General features: G+C 36.1%; 1 protein-coding gene across 8 annotated transcripts in view; it reads right to left on the bottom strand.

Moving 5' to 3' along the window:
* Positions 1-14,789, bottom strand: part of NEK10 (NIMA related kinase 10) — a 242,807-nt gene that overhangs the window by 164,956 nt on the left and 63,062 nt on the right. For all 8 annotated transcript variants that reach the window (XR_004819457.1, XR_004819456.1, XM_035723283.1 and 5 more), the window contains exons 17-22: positions 14,184-14,286; positions 13,961-14,089; positions 13,292-13,429; positions 10,357-10,402; positions 8,051-8,172; positions 7,809-7,911 (exon numbers count right to left, since the gene is read on the bottom strand). Coding sequence is in view for 6 of the 8 variants with exons in the window: in XM_035723283.1 (XP_035579176.1) it covers positions 7,809-7,911; positions 8,051-8,172; positions 10,357-10,402; positions 13,292-13,429; positions 13,961-14,089; positions 14,184-14,286 (641 nt within the window). In the remaining 2 variants the exon portion in view is untranslated. The remainder of the gene's footprint in view (positions 1-7,808; positions 7,912-8,050; positions 8,173-10,356; positions 10,403-13,291; positions 13,430-13,960; positions 14,090-14,183; positions 14,287-14,789) is intronic.

Genomic DNA, 14,789 nt, shown 5'->3' with positions numbered 1-14,789 from the left:
AGTTCATTATCAGCATATCCCCTTCTTCAGAGCCATTCTATAATGGGATGGCACAGTGTAGGTCTTACTTGACAGGCAGCAGCACTTAGAGCCGACCTTGACTGTGCTTTGCTTAGCGTGCCACCGAGTCAGGTGCGTGGCATCCGAGGTTGAAAATAAGTGCAGAGGCAAGACCTGGACATGTTTCACAGAACAAGACATTAAAATATACAGTCTTTTAAATGGAAATATACTTAGACATTAAAATTAGATACCATTTGTAAAATCACACATACCTAAATATTAGTATATTAATATAAAGTTAGTACTCTATTCTGCTGCCTCATGAAGGCAAATTCCCAGCTAGTGTGCTTACTATAAATAATTGCACCCCAACCTCAATTTTAAAACATCTAATTCATCTACATTAAGAAAAAGAGAAGAAGAGGGAAATTTTGATTTTTCTAAAGCTTTTTTGTCTGGTTACATTTTCAGTACATTTTGTCTCATGCATCTTAAACATCACTTGTTGATGCCATGTTTCTTTCCTGGGAGTAAAGCCTTCTAGCACAAGAGAAAAATAAAATATGACAAGGCTGCCCCTTTGTGGTGACATGATTTCACATACCCTGCAGCCTATTTTTATAGGCTCTATGAATTGCAGTTTTGTTTCAACCTCCCAAAATATGGGTATCTTCTACATTTGGTTTCAAATTAATGCTATAAGATTTTAATTTAACCATACCTGTCATAAAAATAAGAGTCTCTAAGTCCACATTTATACCAATAGTGATAGACACTGAAAAATATTTTCATCACTATTACATTTAAAATATCTTTAGAATACTGATATCAAGTCTCTTTGGATTATCTTTGGTCATAAAATCATTTTACACTCATTGAAAATGACAATAGCACATCGACATCCTGTCCATGTAATTGCTTTAATGGAAAGAAACAAGATTAGGATAAGATTCTGTTCTGAGGTATATCACTGATTCTTTATCTGAAACTAGAAAAATATTGCCTCATTTAATGCTAAAAAGTTTTGAAAGTTGAATATAATTTTTAGGTGAATAACACAAGTCTAATAAATATTAATAAGAAAAAGCTTGGGCAGAATGGTGATGAGAAGCAGGAAAGAGAAAAGCAAAATAAAAGTTTATTTATCCTTGTAAACAAAATAACTTTTTTTCTAGAGAGTCTTTTACAATTTGGAGCGCTGGGTGTTATACGAAAACAATGAATCATGGATCACTACATCAAAAACTAATGATGTAATGTGTGGTGACTGACATAACATAATAAAATAAAATTTAAAAAAAAAAGAAAAAAATATACATTTTTTTAAGTTAGAGAGTAAAGATGAAAGTGGAATATTTTGCCATATATAATATATAGACTTAATAATGTAACTGGCCTGCCCATTTGGGTTTAAAAGGTAGATTGATCAGGACACCTGGGTGGCTCAGTCTGCTGTTGGCTCAGGTCATGACCTCAGGGTCCTGGGACTGAGTCCCACATCGGGCTCCTTGCTCAGCGGGGAGCCTGCTTCTCCCTTTGCCTGCCGCTCCCCCTGCTTGTGCTCTCCCTGACGAATAAATAAAATCTTTAAAAAAAAAAAAGGTAGATTGATCACATGTGTGTATGTCTTCTAGCTCTCAAAATCTTGCTAAAATGAAGGGAAATCAATTTTCTATATAAATTACTAACTTACAAGGACAATGAGAATGGGCTTGGTGACAACAGAGGATAAGATATTCCAATGAATTTTTGTAAGATGGAACATAGTTGGAGAATGTACGGAGCAGAAGTCCCAAACCATGAGTCTGAGAATAAAAGGGCCAAAAGGGAGCCCATTCACCCTGCAGAGCCCAGTGTGCCACACAAGGATAAGTGAAATTAAAAGAAGCTCAAAAGACAGAGTTAAGATCAAGTCCACAGGTCCCTCCCCACATTCACATATGACACTCCTCGGTAATTGAGTTCCCCCTGCCACTAGCAGAAAAAGAGAAATTTATTTTCCAGAGAAACTGACTGAACCAGAAAGAAACAAAGCAGAGTGTGGGTGAACCCATGGGAATTCAGGGAAAACCTATCAACTGAGCATAACTAACTACCTGAGGCCCCTTTGTCCACACCACTCCCCAAATGACAGCAACAGATAGACTTTGCCTCAGTCAAGATACTGGAGATGCATTCTCTGGAAAAAGTTTAGGTAAAATCTTTGGAGGTTTCCAAAGAAAAATGTCATTGTGCTCTAATGAAGTTTACGGATGGCAGCCTTAGCTGGAACCCACAGAGCTTCCAACAGCTTATTTAGTGTCTTTGTCAGCCCAGGATCAATAGACATTTGAGAAAAGTCTCCATTAGGAAAGAGAGATTGGCGGAGGGTGGGAGGGTGGGGGGGATGGGGGATGGAACCAGAAGATACAGAAACAATGCAGGGAGCTGAAAAGAAAAGTCTACATTACCTTGAGAGAGAATAAAATCAGGATTCCATGAAAATGAAATAAAGAACAAGATAAAAGGGGAAATTAAAAAATGTGAAAATCAAAATTAAACATTCAATAGAAGCACTAGAAAATTAAGTTGAAGAAATAACGGAAGTAGAACAAAGAGACAGAGCTGAAAACTAAGAGAATAATTATTTTTAAATTAGGATATTATTTAGCATATAGATCCAAGACTAATGGGAATTCTAGAAAGTAAAGAAGGGAGAAAAATAATGAAGAAATAAGGCAGGAAAATTTCCCAAGACTGAAGTTTTAGCCTCCAGTATTGAAGTACACACCTAGTTCCAAATACACTGAATGAAGAGACCCACCCAAAGCTGTAGATGAAGAGAACCTAAAATTTTCTAGATAAATAAAAGAGCTCATATATCAAGTAATGGGAATCAAAATAGCATTGGCTTTCCAAAGAACAAAACGGGATACCAAAAGACTGAAGTAATGCCTTCAAATTTGAAAGGATAATGACTTTTATCTGAGAATATTACACCCACCCAATAGAGTACGAAGTTTCCTATAAATATTTTGTGACACACAAGCACCCCAAAGTTTTAAGATCCAGAACATTCTTTTTAAGGAAAGTACTAGAAGATACACTTCAGCACAGCAGGAGAGTTAAAAAAGAAGAGTGTGTAAGTGATGAATCACTGGGGCACCTGGGTGACTCAGTTGTTAAACGTCTGCCTTCGGCTCTCGTCATGGTCCCAGGGTCCTGGGATCGAGCCCCGCATCGGGCTCCCTGCTCCGCGGAGAGCCTGCTTCTCCCTCTCCCACTCCCCCTGCTTGTGTTCCCTCCCTCGCTGTGTCTCTCTCTGTCAAATACATAAATAAAATCTTTAAAAAAAATAAATAAATAAATTCTATACCTGAAACTAATATTACACTGTATGTTAACTAACTGGAATTTAAATGAAAACTAGGAAGGAAGGAAGGAAGGAAGGAAGGAAGGAAGGAAGGAAGGAAGGAAGGAAGAAAGGAAGGGAGGGAGGGAGGGAGGAGGAGGAGGAGGAGGAGGAAGGGAGGGGGAGGGAGGAAGAAAGAACGAAGGAACAAAAGAAAGAAAAAGGGAAAAAGAAAGGAAGAAAGAGAGAAGGGAAGGAAGGAAAAAAAGAAAGAAAAAAAAAAGAAAGGGGAAATCACAGAACATAAGAAAGACTCCAATTAGAAAAGAAGCAAATGTAAGTTCCAGGACAATGGCCGTGCAGCAGACCTAAATTAAAATCCAGTCTACATTGCAGCATGCAGCTGGATGTCCAGGAAAACAAAATTGAAAGTAATCTCCATGTTTGACCACATGGAAATGTACAGAGAGGGCTTTTATAATCTTTTTGGAAGACTTGGGAAGAAGAAATAATACCTACATAGAAAGTTAAGAAAACAAACAAAAAAGAAGGCAATTATTAGCTCCAAGAAAAATAGAAAGGTCTACGAGAAAGGAAAGGTGATCAACACTGAACAAGAATTATACAGTAATAATAATGTAAACATTAAATATTGATTTAACCCCAAACTGTACGATAACTATACTGGCAGGATGGTAGATGGGGAAGAAGAAAAAATAAGAAAACTAAATCCTCAACTATCACAATGGAAAGTCAAATGCCAGAAGAAGCTAAAGAGAATTAAATTTTTCAGAAAACAGAGAACTGGGGATTACAAAGAGGTAAGTGTTTCTTTACAAGATTTTTAGTACTATTTTATTTTGTAAACTATTTTGATACGCAGTACTGATTACAGAAGACAAATATAAAATTTAATAAGCTTAGATAGAAAAGAAATCAAACTACTACAATAAAAGATTAACCTCACTGTTTTAAATGTAGCCAAGGAAATGATTACAGCTGATCTTAGTAAGAAAATAAAATGCAAGGTTAGCTATTACTCAGAAATGTGGCCTGAATAGCCATCAAAGGCATCATATGCCAACACAAAACAAATCTGTTCATTCCTATTTAATAATATATAGGTGTAATAAATTTGATTTCTATGAATTCTCATTAACTTATAAATTAAAATACCTATAGGTATATAAATAGGAAAAATTCTTAAGGAAACACAAGTCTAATTTATACAAAAGAAAAAAATGAAAGCTTATGGCAAACAAAATTATAATTAATTTCAAATGATCAAGCAAATGTGTGTCTAAGGTGAAGATTCACAATTATTTGGTCTCATTTTGTATTTCACAAAGCACTGGCCTGGAAATATTTCCAAGTAACTTTGCATTGGAAGTTATCTATAGAGTTCCTGTTTGGGGCTGCTTTTTATATTTTAAACTAATATAGGATGCTCTTAGAAAAATCTGGACAGTAAGTCTAATTGTTGTTACTGAAGACACGTGGTGATGGTAAAGGTGCACATTTGGAATTGCCTTTATGAAGAATTAGATTCTACTAAAACGAAGAGAATCAGCCTTAAAATGTTATCATGTGTCTCTCACATCAATAACATTTAGGAAGTGGTCTCCAAAGCGAAATGCCTAAGGCAAACCACTAGAGGGCAGGAAAAAGTATTGAAACCTTTATTTTGATTTTGTAGTGCATCCCTTTATATTTTATTTGTAGACTTTATGTACTTTATATTGAATAATTGTACAGTGATATAAGTATAGAATTTATAAGTAAGCATATATACATTGGCAGTATATTACAAAAAATATTTTACTGATGGAATGTCATGAGCAAAAAAAATTTAGAGACTACTGATTTAGATATGTATATCCCTACTTATAGTTGGTGAACGATTAATAGTCCATGAGAGTAACACAAGTGTTGATGAGTGAAGAAGAAGAACAGGAGAATGCAAATTATCAATCTAGGTTAAAAAGTTAATTTTAAGTTATGATCAAGAATTATACAATTGTGGGGAAAAAATTAACCTCCTCACTTATAAAATTTTAGCCAACATTAGGCCTACCTGTATCAGTTGAAAATATTTTGATAAAAACTGATGCTAAAATATACAAGTGCCTAGATTTTTTCATAGCCCTTGATATGTATACTTGTCACCCATATGGTACAGACTATATTAAAATAGTTCAAAACAATGTGCCTATGTGGTAGTCATAAAAGTTTTTGCTGATGAGGTAGTGTTCTATAGAGAGAAAAAAACCTAGCAACCATTGAATTGGGAATTAAATACTTAAACATCCGAACAGTACTTTATTCTCTCATATGGGCAAAATACAACTCAATCAAGAACTACACTAGTGACTGTCCAATACAGTAGCCACTAGTCACATAGGGATGTTTACTTCATTAAAATTTGATAGAATTTAAGAATCACATCCTCATACTGTTTTCCAGAGTGGCTGCACCAGCTTGCATTCCCACCAACAGTGGAGGAGAGACCCCCTTCTCCACATCCTCGCCAACATCTGTCATTTCCTGACTTGTTAATTTTAGCCATTCTGACTGGTGTGAGGTGGTGTCTCATTGAGGCTTTGATTTGGATTTCCCTGATGCCGAGTGATGTTGAGCACTTTTTCATGTGTCTGTTGGCCATTTGGATGTCTTCTTTGGAAAAATGTCTGTTCATGTCTTCTGCCCATTTCTTGGTTGGGTCATTTGTTCTTTGGGTGTTGAGTTTGATAAGTTCTTTATAGATTTTGGATACTAGTCCTTTATCTGATATGTCATTTGCAAATATCTTCTCCCATTCTGTCGGTTGTCTTTTGGTTTTGTGGACTGTTTCCTTTGCTGTGCAAAAGCTTTTTATCTTGATGAAGTCCCAATAGTTCATTTTTGCCCTGGCTTCCCTTGCCTTTGGCGATGTTTCTAGGAAGAAGTTGCTGTGGCTGAGGTCGAAGAGGTTGCTGCCTGTGTTCTCCTTAAGGATTTTGACGGATTCCTGCCTCACATTTAGGTCTTTCAACCATTTGGAGTCTGTTTTTGTGTGTGGTGTAAGGAAATGGTCCAGTTTCATTCTTCTGCATGTGGCTGTCCAATTTTCCCAACACCATTTTTGAAGAGACCGTCTTTTTTCCATTGGACATTCTTTCCTGCTTTGTCAAAGATGAGTTGACCATAGAATTGCGGGTCCATTTCTGGGCTCTCTATTCTGTTCCATTGATCTATGTGTCTGTTTTTGTGCCAGTACCAAACTGTCTTGATGATGACAGCTTTGTAATAGAGCTTGAAGTCCGGAATTATGATGCCACCAGCTTTGCTTTTCTTTTTCAACATTCCTCTGGCTATTTAGAGTCTTTTCTGGTTCCATAAAAATTTTAGGATTATTTGTTCCATTTCTTTGAAAAAAGTGGATGGTATTTTGATAGGGATTGCTTAAATCTGTATATTGCTCTAAGTAGCATAGACATTTTCACAATATTTGTTCTTCCAATCCATGAGCATGGAACATTTTTCCATTTTTTTGTGTCTTCCTCAATTTCTTTCATGAGTATTCTATAGTTTTCTGAGTACTGATTCTTTGCCTCTTTGGTTAGATTTATTCCTAGGTATCTTATGGTTTTGGATGCAATGAGTTGAAAACAGAGCTACCCTATAACCCAGCAATTGCACTACTGGGTATTTACCCCAAAGATACAAATGTAGTGATCAGAAGGGGCATATGCACCCCAATGTTTATAGCAGCAATGTCCATAATAGCCAAACTATGGAAAGAGCCTAGATGTCCATCAACAGATGAATGGATAAAGAAGATGTGGTGTGTGTGTGTGTATATATATATATATATATATACACACACACACACACACACACACACAATGGAATATTATGCAGCCATCAAAAAAATGAAATCTTGCCATTTGCAACTATGTGGATGGAACTAGAGGGTATTGTGCTAAATGAAATAAATCAATCAGAGAAAGACAAGTATTATATGATCTCATTGATATGAGGCATTTGAGAAACAAGACAGAGAATCAGAGGGGAAGGGAGGGAAAAATGAAACAAGATGAAACCAGAGAGGGGGACAAACCATAAGAGACTCTTAATCTCAGGAAACAAACTGAGGGTTGCTGGAGTGGAGGGAGTAGGAGGGTTGGGGTGGCTAGGTGATGGACATTGGGGAGGGTATGTACTATGGTGAGCACTGTGAATTGTGTAAGACTGATGAATCACAGATCTGTACCCCTGAAACAAATAATACATCATATGTTAATTAAAAAATTTAAAAAAAAAAAGATTCACATCCTCAGTCACACTAGTCACATTTCAAGTGCCCAAGAGCCACATATTGGACAATGCAGATACAGAACATTCCCTTGAGCACAGAAACTTCTATTGAACAACTCTGCTCTTGCATAATATTCAGGAATTCCTAAATTAAAAATTTTGAGATTCTTATACTTACTAACTGTTACTTTGTCCTTATCCCCCAACATAATGTTGTTTGGTGTCAGATCTCTATGCACAATCCTCTTCTCCTTGTGTAAGTACCGAAGAGCTAAGCACAGCTTGAAAGAGCAAATAAAAAACAAATTTTATTTCCCCCAATATACATATCACCACTGATGACCACCATACACATCTCTAAGAAATCAGCTCAGAAATTTTCTGTTTGGTAAAAAAAAATTAATGAAAACAAAAGCGTACCTGTATAAATATTTTCCATAGTCTTTCTTCAACAAAATGATGTTGTTTTTCCTTCAAAGAACTGAAATGCTCTCCAAGAGGGACCCCTTCTATAAGCTCCATAACTATATACAACCTATCATCTATAAGAAAACAAGGAAGAGATAATAGAAATTTAAATTCAATATATTTAGAAAAAAAACTTATGAATTAGAATCCGAGCTTCCCAACGTGTGTGCAGGGCACAGCGCTAAAGAATTAGAGATGTGCTAAGATATGGATCCAGTCAGTCCTGGAGACAGTGGAAGCGAGGGGCTCTTGGGGATCCTGGAGCCCAGCAACAATCCCTTTCGGTTATGGACTACCGCCTAGCATAAGTTTATGCTGGCAAACATTATCATTTTCTCTGTACACCAAGATGGGAACAGTTGGGAGTGGCCAAAGAGAACAAGTAAATGATGCCAAGTCATGGAGCATTTCCTGAAGAACATGTAAACCCACCTTTCTTATCAGTAGTTTAAAATTTACCCTTAAATCATGTCAGAAATTCAGAAAATTGCATTTTACACTATTGTTTGATAGTTTCATAGATGAACCTCACAGAATTTTAAAATGGAATCATGCCATAGCCTTGCAATGGCACAGCTGAGAAGACAACCTGTGCAGAAATTTCTGTCATGCCCCTCTATAGCAGAGAAAGCTGGACTTTACTGGTTTTATCTTATGGATACTGGGAATCTCATAACTGATTGCATTCATCTTTTTGCTTTGGATATCAAGAAACAAAGTAAATTCTACTTTCTCCTCCAAAGCCAATATGAAACTATTAATGATGATATGTGATATGTATCTTTTGTGATGTTCTGGATGTATATAAAATATGTATGTACATAATATTTACAAAAATGAAATATTTACTATACATGTTCTGCCACTTATACTTTTTCATTCAGCAGGCTGCCCTAACAGTACACACAGATCCATGCCATTCTTTCTGCTGGCTGCATAGTATTACACAACACAGATAGATCATTATTTATTCACCTAAAGATAGACATTCATATTATTTTCAATTGTTTATTATCCCAAGAAATACTCAGTATATATACTAATCTTACTCCTAGCTTAATTTTTTCCTTTCTTATATTAATTGATTTTTTCTTCTTTTGATTGAAGCATAATTAACATACTGTATTATATTAGTTTCAGGTGTTCGGTATAGTGATTTAACAATTCTATGCGATACTTAGTGCTCATCACAGTAAGTGTACTCTTAATCCCATAATTCCCTAATTCCAATTTCACATAATTCCCTAATCTATGTTTATCATATTTTAGGTATTTTTGAGTCACTTCCAATTCTTTTTGGAAGATGTCAGGTTATAAAAGTTTTGTTTTTAAATTAGCCTAAGTTGTGTCATTTCCGTAGTGCAAGTCAGAAGCCAATCTTGATCTCTAATGGGATATGCACTAAATTATAAGAATTTATTCTACTATCAAGAATTCTAATATCAAGGGAGCAGGATTTACTGGAGTTTCAGCACTGGGTTCCTCTGAGTCAGCTAGGGGAAGGGAAATGGATAAAATCATAAATTGCCACAGTACACAATAGGTTGGCCTAATAATAGCATTTATAAAGAGGCAATGAAGAGGTCCCAACCATTGCCTTGTACTTCTTTAAATCTTCCTCCAAACGACTTACTTTGAAACTTCATATGTGATGCACATCATTAAGGTTTATTGTTTCCGTCAAAGGCCCTATATTGTTTTAAGCATGTGACTGAGTTTGGCTTTATCTCAACCTTTTGATTCAGTAATCCATCCTTCTTACACCTAAGAGGGCCTGCCTGCAGAATCAGTCAGGGCTCCACCGCCACCTTGTGGTAATTACCTGAACTTTAAGTAACATAAATCTCAAAGATGTAGCCACTCCCAATTTATTAGGGGGGTGAAAAATGTCATCTGAGTCAACGAAAACAATTTTTAATTTTGTCTTAAATATGCCATTATCCTTTAGTTTGCTGCTCTCCTGATCCTACTATGGTTTTGTGTGTGTGTATGTAAGAAAATAGCTATAATAACTATTTTGCTTTGTTCATGCAGTGTCTTTCATATAGGGGTCTAAGTACTTTATAACTATCTGTAGGTCATTGATTATTATATCACTGTTTCACTGATCAAAAAAGTGATGCACAAGATCTTCCACAAATAAAGAAAATAGCTGGAAAAAAGAAAAGAATTGAGTTTATTTTGTGACATTTTAATATAGAAATATATAATATAAATACTTTTCCTTAATTAGAAATATCATGAAAACTCATACTTACTTTCCAGAAATGTTTTGTAATAGCGTACAACATTGGGATGATAGAGCTATAAGAAAATGAATAACAAACATTATGTTACTTCAAAATATAATTGGACTATAATTGAATATAATTGAAAACAACACAGAAATTATTGCATTCATATCTATCTATAAAATTAAGCATTTCAAGATATCATCTAATTGAGATTTGAGATTTTTATCATGATTCTTATTATTTGTTACCTACAAAACTAATCTGAAAATAGCAATCTCCCATATAGCCTTATCAATTAGAATTAAAAACAGCTTATACTTTATCACCTAATTTAACTAAAACAGAGAACTGTAGAACTCAAAGTAACCCGAAGAATTCATTTAGCGCTCCCCATCCCAACACTACACACACATTGCAAAGATAAGAAAACTGCAATGAAGCAATTTATGCTGAATAGGTACACCATCGCCTCTTGCCCCTCCCTACTACTTAAATATTCATATACACTGTTTATGTCTATTCACACTTGGTGTCTTTCTATGTTTTCTAAAATGGTTAGTATGAAATTGAAAGAATTTAAGTGTTACTAACTCCATTTACATTACAACAATAGTTGGCAAGGTCTCCCTTCTTGGCCAAACTTTAGTCAGGCTTCTGGGAGCTCTCCTCTTGACTAGGCTTCATGTTTGGCCTGCCTGGTTTTATCAAGAATCCTGCCAAGCCAGTTTAGCAAGAATCTCCCCACTCTTGATATCCAATCAAGTTCCTCATCACCCCATCTTTGACAGCTAATGAAATCCTTCCGAGTAATTTTCCATCTAGGCACCCCCTCACCCAGCCTCTTGGTTGTCTTCAGAGTTGAGTTCAATCTCTCTCCCCTGTTGTAATAGTTTGATTCCTATTGCAGTTGTCTTGAATGAAGTCTTCCTTGCCATGTGTAAGAAGTATTCAGTTCTTTGGCCTAAATTTACCTCAGGATATTACACAGAAATTCTACTTTTTCAAAACTTTCCTTTCCTATAAGAATACTAAAATTTTTATAGTTGCTTACTTATAACTTAAGTTTCTAGGCAAATTGAAATTTATTCTATCTCAGAATAGTTGACATTACCTTTATAAATGGCTTGCATCTGCTTCTGGTCTCTTTTCTTGCCTTTTTGAAGGGGAGTCTGGTAACTGTCCACCCAAAACCTCCCTTCCTATTCCTCCATTGCAATTGAGTTCGGGTGGAACATGGCTTCCCAGTCAGAGATTACATCTCTCAGCCTCCCTTGCAGCCCTGAGAGGGACTGTCACTAAGTTCTCACCAAGGGAATGTCAGGGGAAACATGTGTGCTCCTGTGTCTGAGTCCTAAACACTGGGAACAACCCCCCGCCACCATGCTCTACCTCTTTCACCTTGGATGTGAACGTGCCTGTGGCAGTTTCAACCAAGCGGATGAAGACAATGGCCTAGGAGGTAGCAGAGCAGTAAGGGAGAAAGAACCTACATTCCCAAATGATTGCATGGAACAGAGACTACCACCAGCTTGGTCCACTCACTCTAGGATTGTCACATGAAAGAGAAATAATTCACTGCATTATCAAGCCTCTTGTTTAGGCCAACGGATTTGGAGCGTCTTTCTTACTGCAGCTTAGTCTTACTCTTAACAAACACACTCTCCTTTCCTAGTTGCCACTTCTGTCTGCCATCACCTCCTCCTTTTAGACCTCTAAATGTGACTATCCTTTCCTTTGGTTCAGTCCCCTCGTAAGAGTGCAACTGTACAATTTTGAGTTTTCTCTAAGTCCAAACACATGCCTCTTATATGTCCCCACCCTGATACTTTCTTTTCTTAGGAAATTTCTTAGGAAATGTGCTAAAACAAGGTCTACCTCATCAACTATCAAGTGGTCAGCAGATTTTAAACAATACAGGACCAGGTAAGCAACAGAACCATATTCTAAGCCTAGCTCACTGGCCAGGACTATATCCGCATCAGGGTTCAAATGAAGATACTTGATCAGCTTGCAGCAAAAGCCATGTTCTAGCCTTGTGCTATAGTGAAACAGCATACTGCTGAAGATCAGAGTATCCTACGCAGGAGAGGACACTAACTTCTTCTTCAAGTCCACTCTATTACTATATATGAAAGTCAACTATAAAAGAAGCTATCAGTGATAGTATGTACTGCAATTTATGAATTGGGCTAGAACTATATATTTTGATGAATAAAGATCATCATATTTATTTGGTGATCTTTATGTCCCAGCACAGATGCTATGCAAATTTAACTCATGGAGAACAAAGAGCAGGGAAGCTGGTCGCTCTCCACAGGAGTTACAAATGAACAGTACCCATAATGAATGTATAAATAAGGAAAGCTGAAAAAGAAACCCATGTATTCTTGGATCACAAAATCCAATCTCACTTCTCTTCTGACATGTTTATTCTTTCTCCCCAAACAAACCTTCATAATGATAGTTAACTGGGTTGTTACATTATGTCTGAATATTCCACTCATTCCAATAAATAATAATCCATCTTGAAAATCTACTTTTAGATTTAATAAGCTGTATTTGAGGAATGTTAACAGCTTGGTTCCACTTGACAAAAGTCAGGGAACTCTTGGTCATATGCTTATGCATGTAACTAAGGAACCAAATATTCTACAACATAATGAGAAGGAAAAGGATACGCTTGCAATGAAAAAAGAAGGGTGTTTCATATATGTGGCACTCTGCTGTAAACCCAATCATTCTGCACCCCAAGCGCTGATATAAACTCCAGAAAGTCTTTCTATGGTTCAATGTCAAGCCTTCAGAAAAATATCTAACCAAAATATTATCACCTCAATATCAATTATTATAAACAGAACCAGTTCTTAAACAGCATGGACGAGAATAGCACAAGAACTCTACTTTCTTTTAATGACACTTAGTTAAGGAACATATCTTCATAAACAAGAAAAACGTTTACCTGCTCTTTAATTATGGTTAATTCAGAAACAATATTCTTTACACTGCTGTCTCGATCTTTTTTATCCTTTCCAAATGCTGGGTTGTGTAAATTGACCTCTTTCATTGCTAAAAGATTTTGACCACTACGCTTTCTAACCTAAAATAAAAACAAAAATAAAATAATAATAATAAATAATAATGATGGGGTGGGGGTAGAAAGAAGGGAAAAAAGAGATCGATTAATAAGTCACATGATTAAAACAAGTAATCTAAATAATCTACATAAGTAACAGAATTTTTAAAATTTTTGTCTGTATGTACACTAAGCTCAGCTCAAAAAACTGGTATCTCCTGGGTCAGTCTGCACTATTCGGTAGGATTTTCCTGGGTAAATATAGAAAACTCTGGTATGAATTTAGAGAAAGTCTCATGCACTGGGACAAGCCACCTTGACTATTTTTTTTGTGAGACATAACAACGGCTTTTGTCTTCAAAGATTAGTGATAAATTTCTAGAGCTGAGATAAAATAACATCAGGACAGCTATTTGATGGGCAAAAACAATCATTCTAATTTGTATCTATTTTTCAATAACGAGGGCTTTAATCCAGTTGCGTGGGTGTGTGCAAGTGGGACATCTGGTTTGCTTCGGGAATATCAGAAATATTGTTCCCCAAAGGCAAAGTCACCTTGTAAACACAGCCAAAAGCTCCACTTCCAAGATGATCCAAAATTGCATAGTTGCCTATGTATTTTGAAGGAGCTTTATTCTGATTAATGCTTTCAAGATTTTCAGCAATTTGCTTCAGTTCATCCTCCTAAACAAAAAAATAAAAAGGAAATGGGCACTATGATAATTTCCATTTCTGACCACATACCAGCCTACCCAAATATTTAAAATTCAGGGCTTACCACTAACAAATTCAACTTTGATACCAATTCTTCATAAGCACTGATATCACGAACATAATGTCCTATATCGATGAAGATCTCAAACAAGTCGGTGGGGAAAAGTCTACAGGGAAAACATACACAGACACTTCATGTAGGGCTTGGTAACTGTTGCTCATTCCTTCCCTTTGGGATCTAGCTCACTCACAGATTAATTACATTAAATAAACTCAACTTCCTTAGGTTATCAACAAAGTGGGGGCAAATAGTACTCACCAGCTTATCTCACAAAAATGAACTAGAACTACAGGTCTTAAGGGATAATGAAAAGCAACCAGAGAGGAAAGTTTTTAGAGATGTGGTGTACAACATTGTGCTTATAGTTGACAATACTGTGCTGTACACTTAAACATTTATTAAAAGGGCAGATCTCATGTTATGACACAGATTATACAAAGACCTTATTTGTAAGATATCTGGAGGTACAGGCATTAAGCATTTTGGAAAGGAATGTTTATGGGGTGTTTATGGAGTGCTGAACACTTTCATAAACGCCATTTGATTCCGTCCTCATATTAACCCTAGGAGGTAAATACTAACCCCCATTTTTAAATGTTTTATGAAAAT

Source organism: Zalophus californianus, chromosome 1, assembly GCF_009762305.2.
Source record: "Zalophus californianus isolate mZalCal1 chromosome 1, mZalCal1.pri.v2, whole genome shotgun sequence".
In the NCBI taxonomy this organism is placed as follows: Eukaryota; Metazoa; Chordata; class Mammalia; order Carnivora; family Otariidae; genus Zalophus; species Zalophus californianus.
Note: the sequence above shows the minus strand (reverse complement) of the source record. Positions and strands in the feature narration are given on the sequence as shown.